Source organism: Brassica napus, chromosome A6 (genome assembly GCF_020379485.1).
Source record: "Brassica napus cultivar Da-Ae chromosome A6, Da-Ae, whole genome shotgun sequence".
Classification (NCBI taxonomy): domain Eukaryota; kingdom Viridiplantae; phylum Streptophyta; class Magnoliopsida; order Brassicales; family Brassicaceae; genus Brassica; species Brassica napus.
In genome coordinates, this window is record NC_063439.1 from 15,015,529 (window position 1) to 15,028,190 (window position 12,662).

Here is a 12,662-nt window from a genome sequence, read left to right on the forward strand (position 1 = left end):
TTTGATATGCAGGTTTTTCAGATCTGGAAGACTTCTCAGACGACTTAACTGTTAGTCATGTAATATATAATGCACTAGACGACTTACAGGAAGTCTTCTAGACTACTTCCATTTTAGTCGTCTGGACTTCCTGGAAGTCGTCTGGACTTCCTGGAAGTTGTCTGGACTTCCTAGAAGGCGTCTGGACTTCCTAGAAGTCGTCTGGACTTCCTGGAAGTCTTCTGACAAAGTCTTCTTCCATATCAAGTGGAGTCCAAGCTTGTCTTTGTAGAAGAATGATCTATAATAGTTTTGTTTGTAGTCTGTTTTGTGAATTGCATGTCTACTCTTTTAGTTGTGAATTTTTTTGTAAAATCAGTAATAATGTTTCCCAAGATGTAATACATGTGCTAACAATGTGTTTACACATTTACAAATCAATGAAATAATAGATTTCAGTAGCCTTTTTCTTATCTTTGGATCTCTCATATGCAATAATAAACTCCAATGGCATTTTTCTCATCTTAAGAAACAAGAATGTTGGTAGCTTCATATTGATACAACATTTTAAGAAGTATTTTAACCCTTCTTCCAACTCGTAACAATAATCATCATTAGTGTATATAACAATAATACTTAAGAGATGGAAACAAACAATAGTAACTAGTCAAGGCATATCATATTTTTTATTTGAAAAACTTAGTCAAATTTAGTAAAACTAAGGGAGAGAACATATTTTGTAAATATGAGTTTTACATATCTTGAAGTTACTTATCACTCTTAAAAATACAAATTATTCAAAAACTAGCGTAGAAGACTTTAAAACTAGCGAAGAAGACTTCCATGGAAGTCTTCTCGGATCAGTTAGAAAATTTAATTAACGTGAGTGTTGGTAACCTCATAAATATCACCAATTAAGTTATAAATTTCATTCAGTAGCCCAAATATTCATTAAGAAACATGAATTAACAAGAAAATTTTTAAAAGTCTATATAGTTTTAGAGAAAATGCAAGTTTATTAAACATTGACACATACGACATCCACGAAAGTCATCTAGTAGACTTCCAGAGAAGTCGTCCATTTAGGTCGACGCGGACGACTTCAATCTAAGTATTCCAGACGACTAAAATATAAGTCGTTTGGTCAACGCAGAGGTTATTTTTGCAATTGACTTTGAAATCTGTTATTTGAGACGACTGAAAATATGTCGTCAACTTTTGTTTGGTTTAAAAAAACTCCAAAAAAGATAGACGACTTACATTTCAGTCGTCATATGTTAGTTTTGCATTTGACTAGATTATTTCAGAAGTTTGACTTTCTTGGACAACTTACATTTCAGTCGTCTCGTGAAAATTAAAATATCAATATTTTTTTAAACTAGACGACTTACAATCAAGTCGTCATAGGTTGGTTTTGCAATTGGAAAAAAAAACTTCAATATTTAATTATACATAGACGACTTACAATTCAGTCGTCCGTCAGACGACTTACTTGTAAGTCGTCCAGGATTTACGAGGTTTGACCAGAATCTCGGAATAAAATCATGTAAGTCCTGTAAGTATGAAGTCCAGGATTTAGGAAGTCCTGTAAGTTGTCTGGACAAACAGATCTGGAAAAAAAACTCGATTTCATACTTTAAATTGGGGAGATAACTTCCTTAGCACACATAAGACTTCTACAAGAACACATAATCTTAAACGAAAGTGACCCACCCAGAATCGTTAGCTTCTTTGACTCTATCAACCATAAAAAATGTAGAATCAAAAACTTGGATTTTTTTAGCTTAATGTGGAGAGAAAGTGAGAGAGATGTTGTGTTTAGTTCATAATAATGGAGAAAGAAGAAGGGTAAATCGATTTTGGGAGCATTAAGAACTTCAAATTGGTTGTTCATGGTGGTTAGGGTATTGATGACAATGACAATCTTGTAATTACTTGAAGATGATGAGGGTGTGAGAGTAAAAATATCAATTTTGAAAAAAAAAAATAAAAAAAATTGATGGCATTTTCGTTAATTATATGAACTTGTGGGGTGAATAAGGCATAACTAATTTCCAAAAAAAAGAGATTAGTTTTGTGTTTGACTTTGAGTTGTAGGTCAATTTTGCAAAAAGCCTCACTTTATAACTGAAAATGGTTATTAAAAATTCATATATAAACTGATTCACATATGAAAATTCATATATATTTGATAAAAAAAAAAATCATGTATAAACTGACTGATGATGCACAAAAAATTAAAAAAAGACACCCGAGAATTGTGGTGGGACGAATGTTAAAACCTTTAGAAACCCATGGTCGTAATAAATTCTCCAAGAAAGTCTCTGGGATCTTAAATTCCTTTTAATTAAAAATGAAGAACCATCTTTAATTTAGAAAATTATTAAAAAGCTATTTTTGGTAAGGAGAAGGCTAAACTTTGCTCGCTAACTCCCCTAAGACAAGAAAAAAATGTCTCCCTTTTTTTATGAACCCTCAAAAACAATGTCTAACATTTTGAACAATAAACAAAATCCAAGCAAAACAACATTCATAGACGAAGAGGCATCACCATACATCATCTTTGTGATAAACTTCTTCAAAAAGAGCAAAACCACAACAACAAAGAACAGCAGCTCCTTTTCTTCTCTTTAACCCATGACTGCTGTTCTATATCTTTGCCTCCTCTGTTTCTCCTTCACCCCGTCTCTGCAACACGTCAGCGAGTCTGAGCCGCTCATGCGGTTCAAAACCTCGGTGAATATAACCAAAGGGGACCTGAATTCATGGAGAACTGGAACCGATCCTTGCAATGGCAAATGGTTTGGGATATACTGCCAAAGGGGTCAAACAGTCTCCGGTATTCACATTACCAAGCTCGGTCTCTCTGGGATCATCCATGTCGAGGATCTAAAGGATCTCCCAAACCTAAGGACAATCAGGCTTGACAATAATCTTCTTTCGGGCCCACTCCCTCCTTTCTTCAAGCTCCATGGCCTGAGATCGCTCTTGCTGTCAAACAATAGCTTTTCTGGAGAGATCGCTGCTGATTTCTTCAAGGATATGCTACAACTTAAGCGCGTATTTTTAGATCACAACGATTTCACTGGGAATATTCCCACATCCTTGATGCAACTCACGGGCCTGGAGGAGCTTCACTTGCAAGCCAACCAGTTCTCTGGTGAGATACCTTTGCTTACAGATGGAAACAAGAATCTTAAATTACTCGACCTCTCCAACAATAACCTGGAGGGAGAGATCCCAAAGAGCATAGCAGAAAGAAATATTGTGAAGATGAACTTTCAAGGCAACCAGAAGCTTTGTGGACAGCCGCTGAATATCATTTGCGATGATAAACCACCAGCGTTAGGAAAAAACCCTAACGAAGTCACCGGGAAAGCCGTCTTTATGGTCATACTTTTTCTTTTGATATTCTTGATCCTGGTGGCAATTATAACAAGATGGAAGAAGAAGAGGCAGCCCGAGTTCAGGATGCTCAGCAAGGACCACCTAAGTGACACTGAAAGCGTGGAAGTACGCATGCCAGACTCCGTAAAGAAGCCTGTTGAGGCGAGCAAGAAGCGAAGTAACGCGGACGGATCCTCTAAAAAAGGTTCAACCCATCATGGGAAAAGTGGAGGAGGAGGCGGCATGGGAGACATTATAATGGTAAACAGCGAGAAAGGCTCCTTTGGTTTACCCGATCTCATGAAGGCTGCGGCCGAGGTGCTAGGCAACGGTAGCCTAGGGTCGGCCTATAAGGCCGTCATGGCCAATGGATTATCCGTGGTTGTAAAGCGGATCAGGGATATGAACAAGCTGTCACGTGATGCGTTCGATGTTGAGCTACAACGTTTTGGGAAACTACGACATCCTAACGTTCTTACTCCTTTAGCTTATCATTACCGTCGTGAAGAAAAGCTTGTAGTCTCGGAATACATGCCGAAAAGCAGTCTACTCTACGTTTTGCACGGTACTGCTACATTTTTATTTTTCAATTGATTTAGAATCTATCTTTGCATGAAACTACAGTCTGTAATGGGGTTAATCCTCCGTATTTTGTTTAGTATTTTTAAAATACTATATTTCTAACCAGTATTGTCGCATGGGATATTTATGCAGATTACGCAAATTGATTTTCTTAATGAAAACAAATGAGGTTAATATTGATCCATTTCGAATGTCTATTTCTCAATTTCAGGAGATCGAGGGACTTTTCATTCCGAGCTAACTTGGTCAACAAGGTTGAAGATTATACAAGGAGTCGCACTTGGGATGCAGTTCTTGCATGAAGAGTTTGCGTCCTACGAACTTCCCCATGGAAATCTAAAGTCCAGTAACGTTCTATTAAGTGAAACCTATGAGCCACTGGTCAGTGATTACGCATTCCTCCCACTTCTTCAGCCTGACAACGCCTCGCAGGCGTTATTCGCTTTTAAATCCCCGGAATTCGCTCAAAACCAGCAGGTTTCACCAAAATCTGATGTATATTGCCTCGGAGTAATCCTTTTAGAGATCATGACGGGAAAGTTCCCTTCGCAGTACCTAAACAACGGCAAAGGTGGCACAGATATCATTGAATGGGTGCAATCTTCGGTGGCGCAGCATAAAGAAGAAGAACTTATTGATCCAGAGATATCGAGTAATACTGATTCGTTGCAACAAATGGTAGAATTGCTGCGGATAGGCGCTGTGTGTATTGCAAGTAATCCAGATGACAGGGAAAACATGAAAGAAATTGTTACAAGAATAGAACGAATAACGATTTGACGAGATTTTAAAGAGAAAGTAAAAAGCATGTTTATATAAATAGGAATGAAGATACTTTTATTCTTAACGACAAAAATCATATTTATCTGTTCATTAGGAAGAGGCCAAGAGAATACCACCTTTTTCTTCCTTTTTTTTGTCTCATAGAACTTTTTCCCCCTTTTTTTGTTAGGAGACTAAAATCGTATTAGTCGTTTATTTTTGCTTTATTTTTCAAGGAACATTGTTGTTTATAAATCCATGTTTTGTGTTTATACAATGAATTTTTACCAGTACATGTCTAATTTTTTTTTCAATCTATACACATTTTAAAAGACGATTTATAAATTTGACCTACTAATAAATAATTGTAATATACGAGAAAATCACAATTAAATTTTTTTAATATCACGTAAGTTGTTTATAAATAAAACAAAAAGTGTATAACTTTTTTTACTATTAAATTATGGTTGTTTTTGTACACATATATTGGAGAATAATAGCCAAGAAGTCACTACTCCTGCTACGTCGACCTTCATTTTTCCTAGAAAAATCTTAGCTTCAGGTCCCTCCATCAATGCTTCTAGGAAATATAGAGAACTTCTACTAAAGGGGATTTTTTCATATTTAAAGTTTAGCCTAATTTCATACTACGACAGTCTATGTAAAGATAAATCGTTTGTTAGAATTTGTTAGGACATCCTAGCGAATTCCTGACAGTTTTCTTTTTCCCTACGACATAGCCCGACGGATGGTTCCGTCAGAAATCTGTCGCGAATGAGCATTTCTGACAGGTTCCTGAAGGATTTTTATTTCGGAATTCACTTGTTTTTTGGTGGTATGATTTTGATCAGAATAGTTCATCATTTTGATAATAATATATAAACTAATGTTTAATAGTAGCTTACAAAGTAAAAAATTACAATAATTAAAGAATTCATACAGGTTAAATTAATATCATATCAAAATAATATAATCAGATATTTTATAAACATAATTTGTTACCAAAAAGAATTGATGATACATAGCTCAAAAGATTATTATTTTTTGGTGGTCTTTGCTTGATTGCACATATTATATACTATAGATTTTATCCATTTTTAGCTATGGTATAGATGTGTTTTAGGAACTATTTATTATGTATTGGAGTCTTTTTACACATTTACAGGTTAAGGAGTGTTTTGGAGAAAAATGGTGATTTTGATGCATTTTAGAAAATGAGAAAAAGCTCCTAGCTGACCATCGAACATGTCTGATGGCCGACGATCAGAGACCAACATCGACCGACGCACACCTTGTGCCGTCGATTGATAGCAAAGTGCGCAAAACCCAGCTAGGTTTCCATCCGGCTTAAAACCCTCAAGACATACTTACAGAAATACCCCTGGCCGACTTTTAACCTAATATTTATGTGCTATGTCATTGTTCTAGACAACACACACTTTCTTACTTTTTTGTTTTCACAGCAAACAACACTTAGAGTTTTAGTAGATTTGGAGAGAAGATCCAAGACTCCTTCAGAACTTTGTATTGGAACTCTAGTTTTGTTACTCCATTCTATTCTATGTAGTTTTATTATTTCTTGTTTTACTATGTCTCAAGTAATTCACCTTGTTAGGTTTAGGGTTCAAATAGGATTATGAAGGAGTAGCCCCAAATATAAAGTTGCTGAATTGTTAGTGATATTCATCAATTGAGTTGATCTTATTGCTTGTGTTCTAGAGTAGCTAACAAGATCTTGATATTAGGATAATTAGGCGCAAGCGGAAGCTTGGTCTTCTACCTGAACTGATCATATTGTGCTAGGATTTCTAGAAACAAACGAAAGTTGATCTAGGAAACCTAGTGAACAGAATTCAAACCCGATCGCTAAAGCTTGCTGGAAGGAACATTGATCGACAAACCTATCGGTGTATCGATCGACGTTCTGAAAGGTGTATTGATCGACTATCAATAGTTGGTATCGATCGACACAATCTCAAGATCAACAAACGATAGTTGAGATCTGAGACCCAGATAATAGATAGTCTAAACAAACGAAAGTTGATAGACTATTACTTAGTTTGAGTTCTAGAATATTCAATATACAACCCTAGCTTCTATACTATTATAATCATGATTACCTGAAAAGAAACCCTAAGTCTAACGCTTTTTCATATTGTTTACAAAACCTCAAACCAACCAACTGAACAACTACCTTGTTCACCTTGCAATTTACTATTTACATTATTTATCTAGCTTAATCACAATCTGATTAAATCTATTATGTGCCCTAGCTCTCCGTAGATTCGATCCCTAAGTACTATAGTTGAACCTCTTATTTGAGAGAGTAAATCACTCCTTAGGGTAATTTGAGTGATATCAAATTTGGCGCCGTTGTTGGCAAGCTTTGATCGCCATTAGATCTTGTTTAGTTAAATTTATTCTAGGTTTTCTACTATTTTAAGAAAACTGATAATTTTTTTTAATTTCTTTTAGGTGCATGCCCATCGGTACCAGAAGCAACAAGGAAAAATAACTGTTATTCTCAGACCCAACACTCTTGGAATGCACGATCCGCAAAGAGAAGAGGTCCGCATCGATCGACAACAATATCAGTTCGTCGACCGACACTTCGCAGCAAAAGTCGACCGAGTCTGTCAACCGACAGTTGTGAGCTACCACCGATCGACACTTCAATCAGAACATCGATCGACATCCGTTCGCGACATGTGGGAACGAAATTCGCACTGTCGATTTCCGTTTAAATAAGGAAACTAGGAAAACCCTAATTTCCCAGAGGACCCGGATATCTGCTAATTACCACATGTCAAGCAATCAGAACACGAGAATAACAACGACAAAGTATAATAAATCGAAAAAGAGAGCAAAGAAGATCTTATTCCGAATTTGCGTATGAGCGTTTACAACAAGGTATAAGCCTGGGCTCGAGAGCTGTCGGCGAGATTCCTAGTTCTAGTAACCCTAAGACGGCTAAACCTAATTGAGTCGCAGCTCGAAATAACAAAAACGGAAAATTGCCTAAATTGCTCTAAGTGCTAAGTTTGCTCTGAAAAAGTTCTCTCCCTCATGCTCCTCGCCTAGGACTCCTTATATACTAGCTCCAAGGTCGGTTTACGCTTTTACTCTTCTGCCCTTAAGCCGTCATAGCATAAAAATGGAGATATTCCATTTTTCCCGATCTTCACAATTATCTTCAAAACTTCCGTATTTATCCGCGGAAACTTGACATTTATCCTTCCTTGTGGGCCAAGCGTAAACCATGATGTGGTTTACGGGCTTTTGGTTAGGAAATCGTAGGATGGACCTCGAGTCGTGTTTTAGTTACCTTTGGGCCGTCTTCCGACTCGACACGTTTACTACGAATTTTCCGCGGTTTCTAATCCGCGAAGTTTGATCGATGAGTTAGAATAGCGGAAGACATGGACTGAGCTTGCTACGGTCTCCGGGAGATAGCATTCGAAGGTTTGACGAGAATGCATGGATTGGTGTCGTATTGATGTTCGGAAGGGTTCAATCGCTACGCAGCGACCGAACTTTTGCTCGAGCTCGATCGCTATGTAGCGACCGAGCGGGATGAGCGCTCGGTCGCTACGTAGCGACCGAGCTTTGGCTCTAGCTCGGTCGCTACGTAGCGAACGAGCGGGACGAGCGCTCGGTCGCTACGTAGCGAACGAGCGGGACGAGCGCTCGGTCGCTACGTAGCGACCGAGCTTTGGCTCTAGCTCGGTCGCTACGTAGCGACCGAGCGGGACGAGTGCTCGGTCGCTACGTAGCGACCGAGCGAGGGCTCGGGCTCAGTCGCTACGTAGTGACCGAGCGAGGGCTCGGGCTCAGTCGCTACGTAGCGACCGAGCGAGACAAACGCTCGGTCGCTACGTAGCGACCGAGCTTGGCTGAGCTCGGTCGCTACATAGCGACCGAGCGGGACGAGCGCTCAGTCGCTACGTAGCGACCGAGCTTTGGTTCGAGCTTGGTCGCTACGTAGCGACCGAGCGGGACGATCGCTCGGTCGCTACGTAGCGACCGAGCTTTGGCTCGAGCTTGGTCGCTACATAGCGAACGAGTGGGTCGGACGTTCGATCGCTATGCAGCGGCCGATATCGGCCCGAACTTGGTTGCTATGTAGCGACCGGACGGCGTGTATGCGCAGTAATTACGCAACGACCGAGCCTGGTTTGTTTGGTTTGAATCTTCAAGGATACTTCTTCGTAAAAACTCCGTATTGGTTATATTTTACGAAAGTTGTATCCTTCTTTTTACTATCTCTTTCGGAAATACTATCTCCGAGGATTTTCGGGTGGTAATTCCGTCGTAACCGTTTTTGGCCTCAACAGTTAGCCCCCCAGCCCGTTAGGATCATGCATCGCAGGATCCTAGCGTGCGGTTAGGAATGTTTGGCAAGTTAGGCGTGATGGATGGAATTAATATCCGAAAGTCCGAGCTTGAATAGTAAATCCTCATGCCTATAAGAAGGGAGGTAACTTGTTTCACAATTTTTTCAGTTTCTTGTCTTTCTCTAAGATCTTTCTTAAGAAAAACTTTCTTTCTTTTCTCTCCACCCAATTAATATCCGAAAGTCCGAGCTTGAATAGTAAAGATGTCGAGCAAGAAAAAGGTTGCGAAAAAAGGGTCTTCGTCCGCGAGTGCTTATGAAGAGCTCATCGTTCCGAAGATGGAGTTCGTGCCTCACTCGGTACATCCCGCCGAGAACGAGGCATGGTGGGTTGCTCATTATGGTTCGATGACTCCTCCCAAAGAGAAGTCGTTCCCGGTCCTGACCCATCGCGGAGTCGAGAAAGAGGATGCAAGCAGGAGTACCGACGAGTTTCTTGCGACCATGCGATCGTTCTACCATATCCCGGATGCTGTGGAGTTCCGAGTTCCCTATCTCGGAGAGTGTGCTAACAGCCCCCCAGAGGGTTACTTCACTTGCTACGAGGCGTTCGTAGTGCGTTGTCGCTTATGGTTCCCAATCCCCGAAATCCTCGTTCGAGTATTGGACCGTTTCGAGGTTGCGATAAGCCAGTTGACTCCCCTTGCCATTCAGCACCTTATTGGGATCCTGATCCTGAGCTACGAGCATGACCTTTCCCTTTCCGTCGATCATTTTGAAGCGCTTTTGAGGCTTCAACTCGTCAAAGATACAGACAAGCATAGGCTGGTCCCTCGGAAGTTTATGTCAGTGGTTAAGAAGTTCATTTCGAACTTCAACTCGTGGAAGAAGTTTTTCTTCTTTGTTCGTTTAGACGCTGCGTCTGTCGAAGAGAGTTGCATTCCACTGTTCTGGAGGTTACCGAACGATCGTCCTTTCATCAATCCTCTTGCTCCGTTCCCTGAGGACACTATTGAGGTGAGGGATCTTCTCAGGAATGGTCCCTTCTTTTGGACTTCCTTTACGCCGAAGAGGGTTCGGAGGGCACTGAGGTTCGTGCACCCTGGTCCTGCCTCGGTTGCGGACACGGGAAGTGACTCTGAACCTGATGACCAGAGTTCCGCTGTAGCCCCACCAGCCGTGCCGGAGTCGAGCTCTTGGAAGGGAAAAGATGTCGACCTTGGTGATATAGAATTTTCGATGGATGACTCTATGCTTCCAGGATGGGATCCGAACCTAGCTTATGGCGATGGGAGTGGCTCGAGCGAGGCCCCTATCCCGGACTTTGATGATTTCTTTGCCGGTCTACCACCGGGTTTTGATGCTCCTCCACCTGCGAAAGAGTCGGCGAGGCCGAAAATAGTCACGGAAGGGTCCCGAATCATCAACGGGGTATGATTTTTTCGAAAATATTCATGATTGCCTAGGTTTTTCCTTTTCTGCTTAGAATGCGTTAATTGATTTCGCAGGGCCTTAACTTGCTTGGCTCGGCCATTGAAGCGAGTCATAGGGAGGCTATGATCTATCGTTTCAAAGCAGAGAAAGCGGAACGAGATCTCGCTCGCGTGCAAGGCGAGATCTTGGAGCGAGAAGCGCAACTTACTCGTGATCATGCGCGGGCTGTCCGTAAGGCGGAAAGGAAAGGCAAAAGAGAAATCGTCGAGGTGATGAAGACTCGTGCCTCTCAATTCCAGGTTGAGTATGGGAACCTCAAGAACGCCTTTACCTCGGTGGGTGATTTCCGTGAGTGCCGCGGTTCGGTCGGAAGTCTTTGGAGGACGCGAGCCGATGACTATGTGTTCGAGGAGGAAATGAGCTTGATGAAAAGTGGGATGAATGAACGTGCCCACGCTGAGGCGCTTATCCCTCCGATCGACGAGCGGATTCAAGGGTTCTGGGATTCCATCCCGGTTTCCCCTGATACCGAGGAGGTTTCGACCGGGTTTCCCGATGGTGGCGAGGAAGTGGATCGTCCCGCGGATGCGTTCGGTGCTTCGTTGTCCGGAGACTTTGACTTTGGATTATGAGCGGTGGAGTAGTTATCGAAAGAAAGATGTTCGTCTTTCTGTTTTATGTTTATGGCTGAGTGTGGCCTTTGGATTTTGCTTAGGCCCAGATGGCCGTATTTGTATTTACCGGGACTGGCCGTTGGTGGCTTTGAATCCCTTGCCGCCTTACGCGGTTTATTTATATGATGAATGTTTCGTTTCGAGTTTTCCTGAGTAGGGTCGAAGTAAATACGAGTTGTCGTATCGTATTTAGTTCTGATTAGATGTTCAATCTGTTGGTTCGTTCGTGATTTTCGTAAAAATTTACTTATCTTTACGATTTTCGAGAACATTGAGATACGAACGGAGAGACATGGTTTAGGATCTCGTATCTTTTAGATATCATGCCTTGAGATGTTTGAGACCAGAGCGTTGGGTTTAGGGCAAGACCTAGGTTTACTTTCGGTTAAGGTTTGTGCGGTGACTAGCCGGCTATCGTTTTTCCTGTTGCGATTTCTTCCGGATTCGCATCGGTTTAAAGTCCGCGATAGGTTCTCGGTTTATATGACTTGTATGGTACGAATCGAGCATCTTCTCAGAGTCAACTGGAAGTGCTAGACCAAAATTTCGGGTTTTTGTTGTAGCGCGCTTTTGTCCTTGTGCTGGACGTTTTGAAGATCAAAAGAGTGATCGAATTGCGTTTGTTTAAGACGGCTAGTGTGTTCGTCGGCGGCCAATCGACGAACGGGGTGTAAGGTTTTGGTGGTCGCGTTCGGACAATTTGTTAGTATTATCCTCGAATTTTAACTTTTGCGACGTCTCGCAGTTGTTTCGGGGATTATACGTGTATCTTTGTGTGTTTGAAAGATGATAATTTTTACGATTTTTTGGGCTGGATGAGGCCGCAGACAAGAGTCTTAATGTTTCCAGGCGTGTCTTGAAAGTTTCTTTTGTGTTTTACTGAAGCGTAAACGTTTTCGATAAAAAGGACAACGTATATTGTAGTAAAAGTTTTTGAAGTTTCTAAAAACTCTATTACAATAATGAAGATTTTTCTAAGTGGGAGTATACGAGTATATGCACCCACTCCCCCCCCCCTTTTTAGAGAGGGGGATAGCTGAACTCGTCTTTTGACGAGCTGCCTACGTACCCCTTTCGAGGATCAAGCCATCTCGTAGTTCTGTTTCATGTTGCGAGTGTTCTTACTCGGTGGTAGATGTCGCGATGTCCGCCTTGACCGTGTCGATCGTGGCTGGGTCAAAGCTATTTTCCGGATGTTCCGGTTGAGTTGTAGCGTGGGCTTCAGACTTGTGTCGAGCTTCGACGTCCGATGCGTTTGCGTCGGTAGACGATTTTAATTCGTCTTTTCCTGGGGCGCTTTTGGCCGAAGATCGGTCTATCTTTGTGCGCTTGCCGTTTACAGCTGCAGAAGTCGTGATTTGCCTTAACTTGTGTTCTGCGAGGAAGCATAGCCGCGACTGTTTTTGGCATCCCCAGATGGCCGCGACTCCGCTTGGCGTTGGGAATTTGAGACCCAGGTGGTAGGTTGACGGAACTGCCTGCATGGCGTTGAGCCATGGGGTTCCCATGAT

The 12,662-nt window shown here is 41.5% G+C and overlaps 1 protein-coding gene across 1 annotated transcript; it reads left to right on the top strand.

Annotated features, from left to right (window-relative positions):
* The first annotated feature begins 2,163 nt into the window (after positions 1 to 2,163).
* LOC106426916 (pollen receptor-like kinase 3) lies at positions 2,164 to 5,257 on the top strand. The gene is made up of 2 exons (XM_013867647.3): positions 2,164 to 3,931; positions 4,160 to 5,257. Exons 1-2 carry the CDS (start codon positions 2,617 to 2,619, stop codon positions 4,726 to 4,728), a joined length of 1,884 nt encoding a protein of 627 aa, XP_013723101.1. The 5' UTR covers positions 2,164 to 2,616; the 3' UTR covers positions 4,729 to 5,257.
* Positions 5,258 to 12,662: the final 7,405 nt, after the last annotated feature.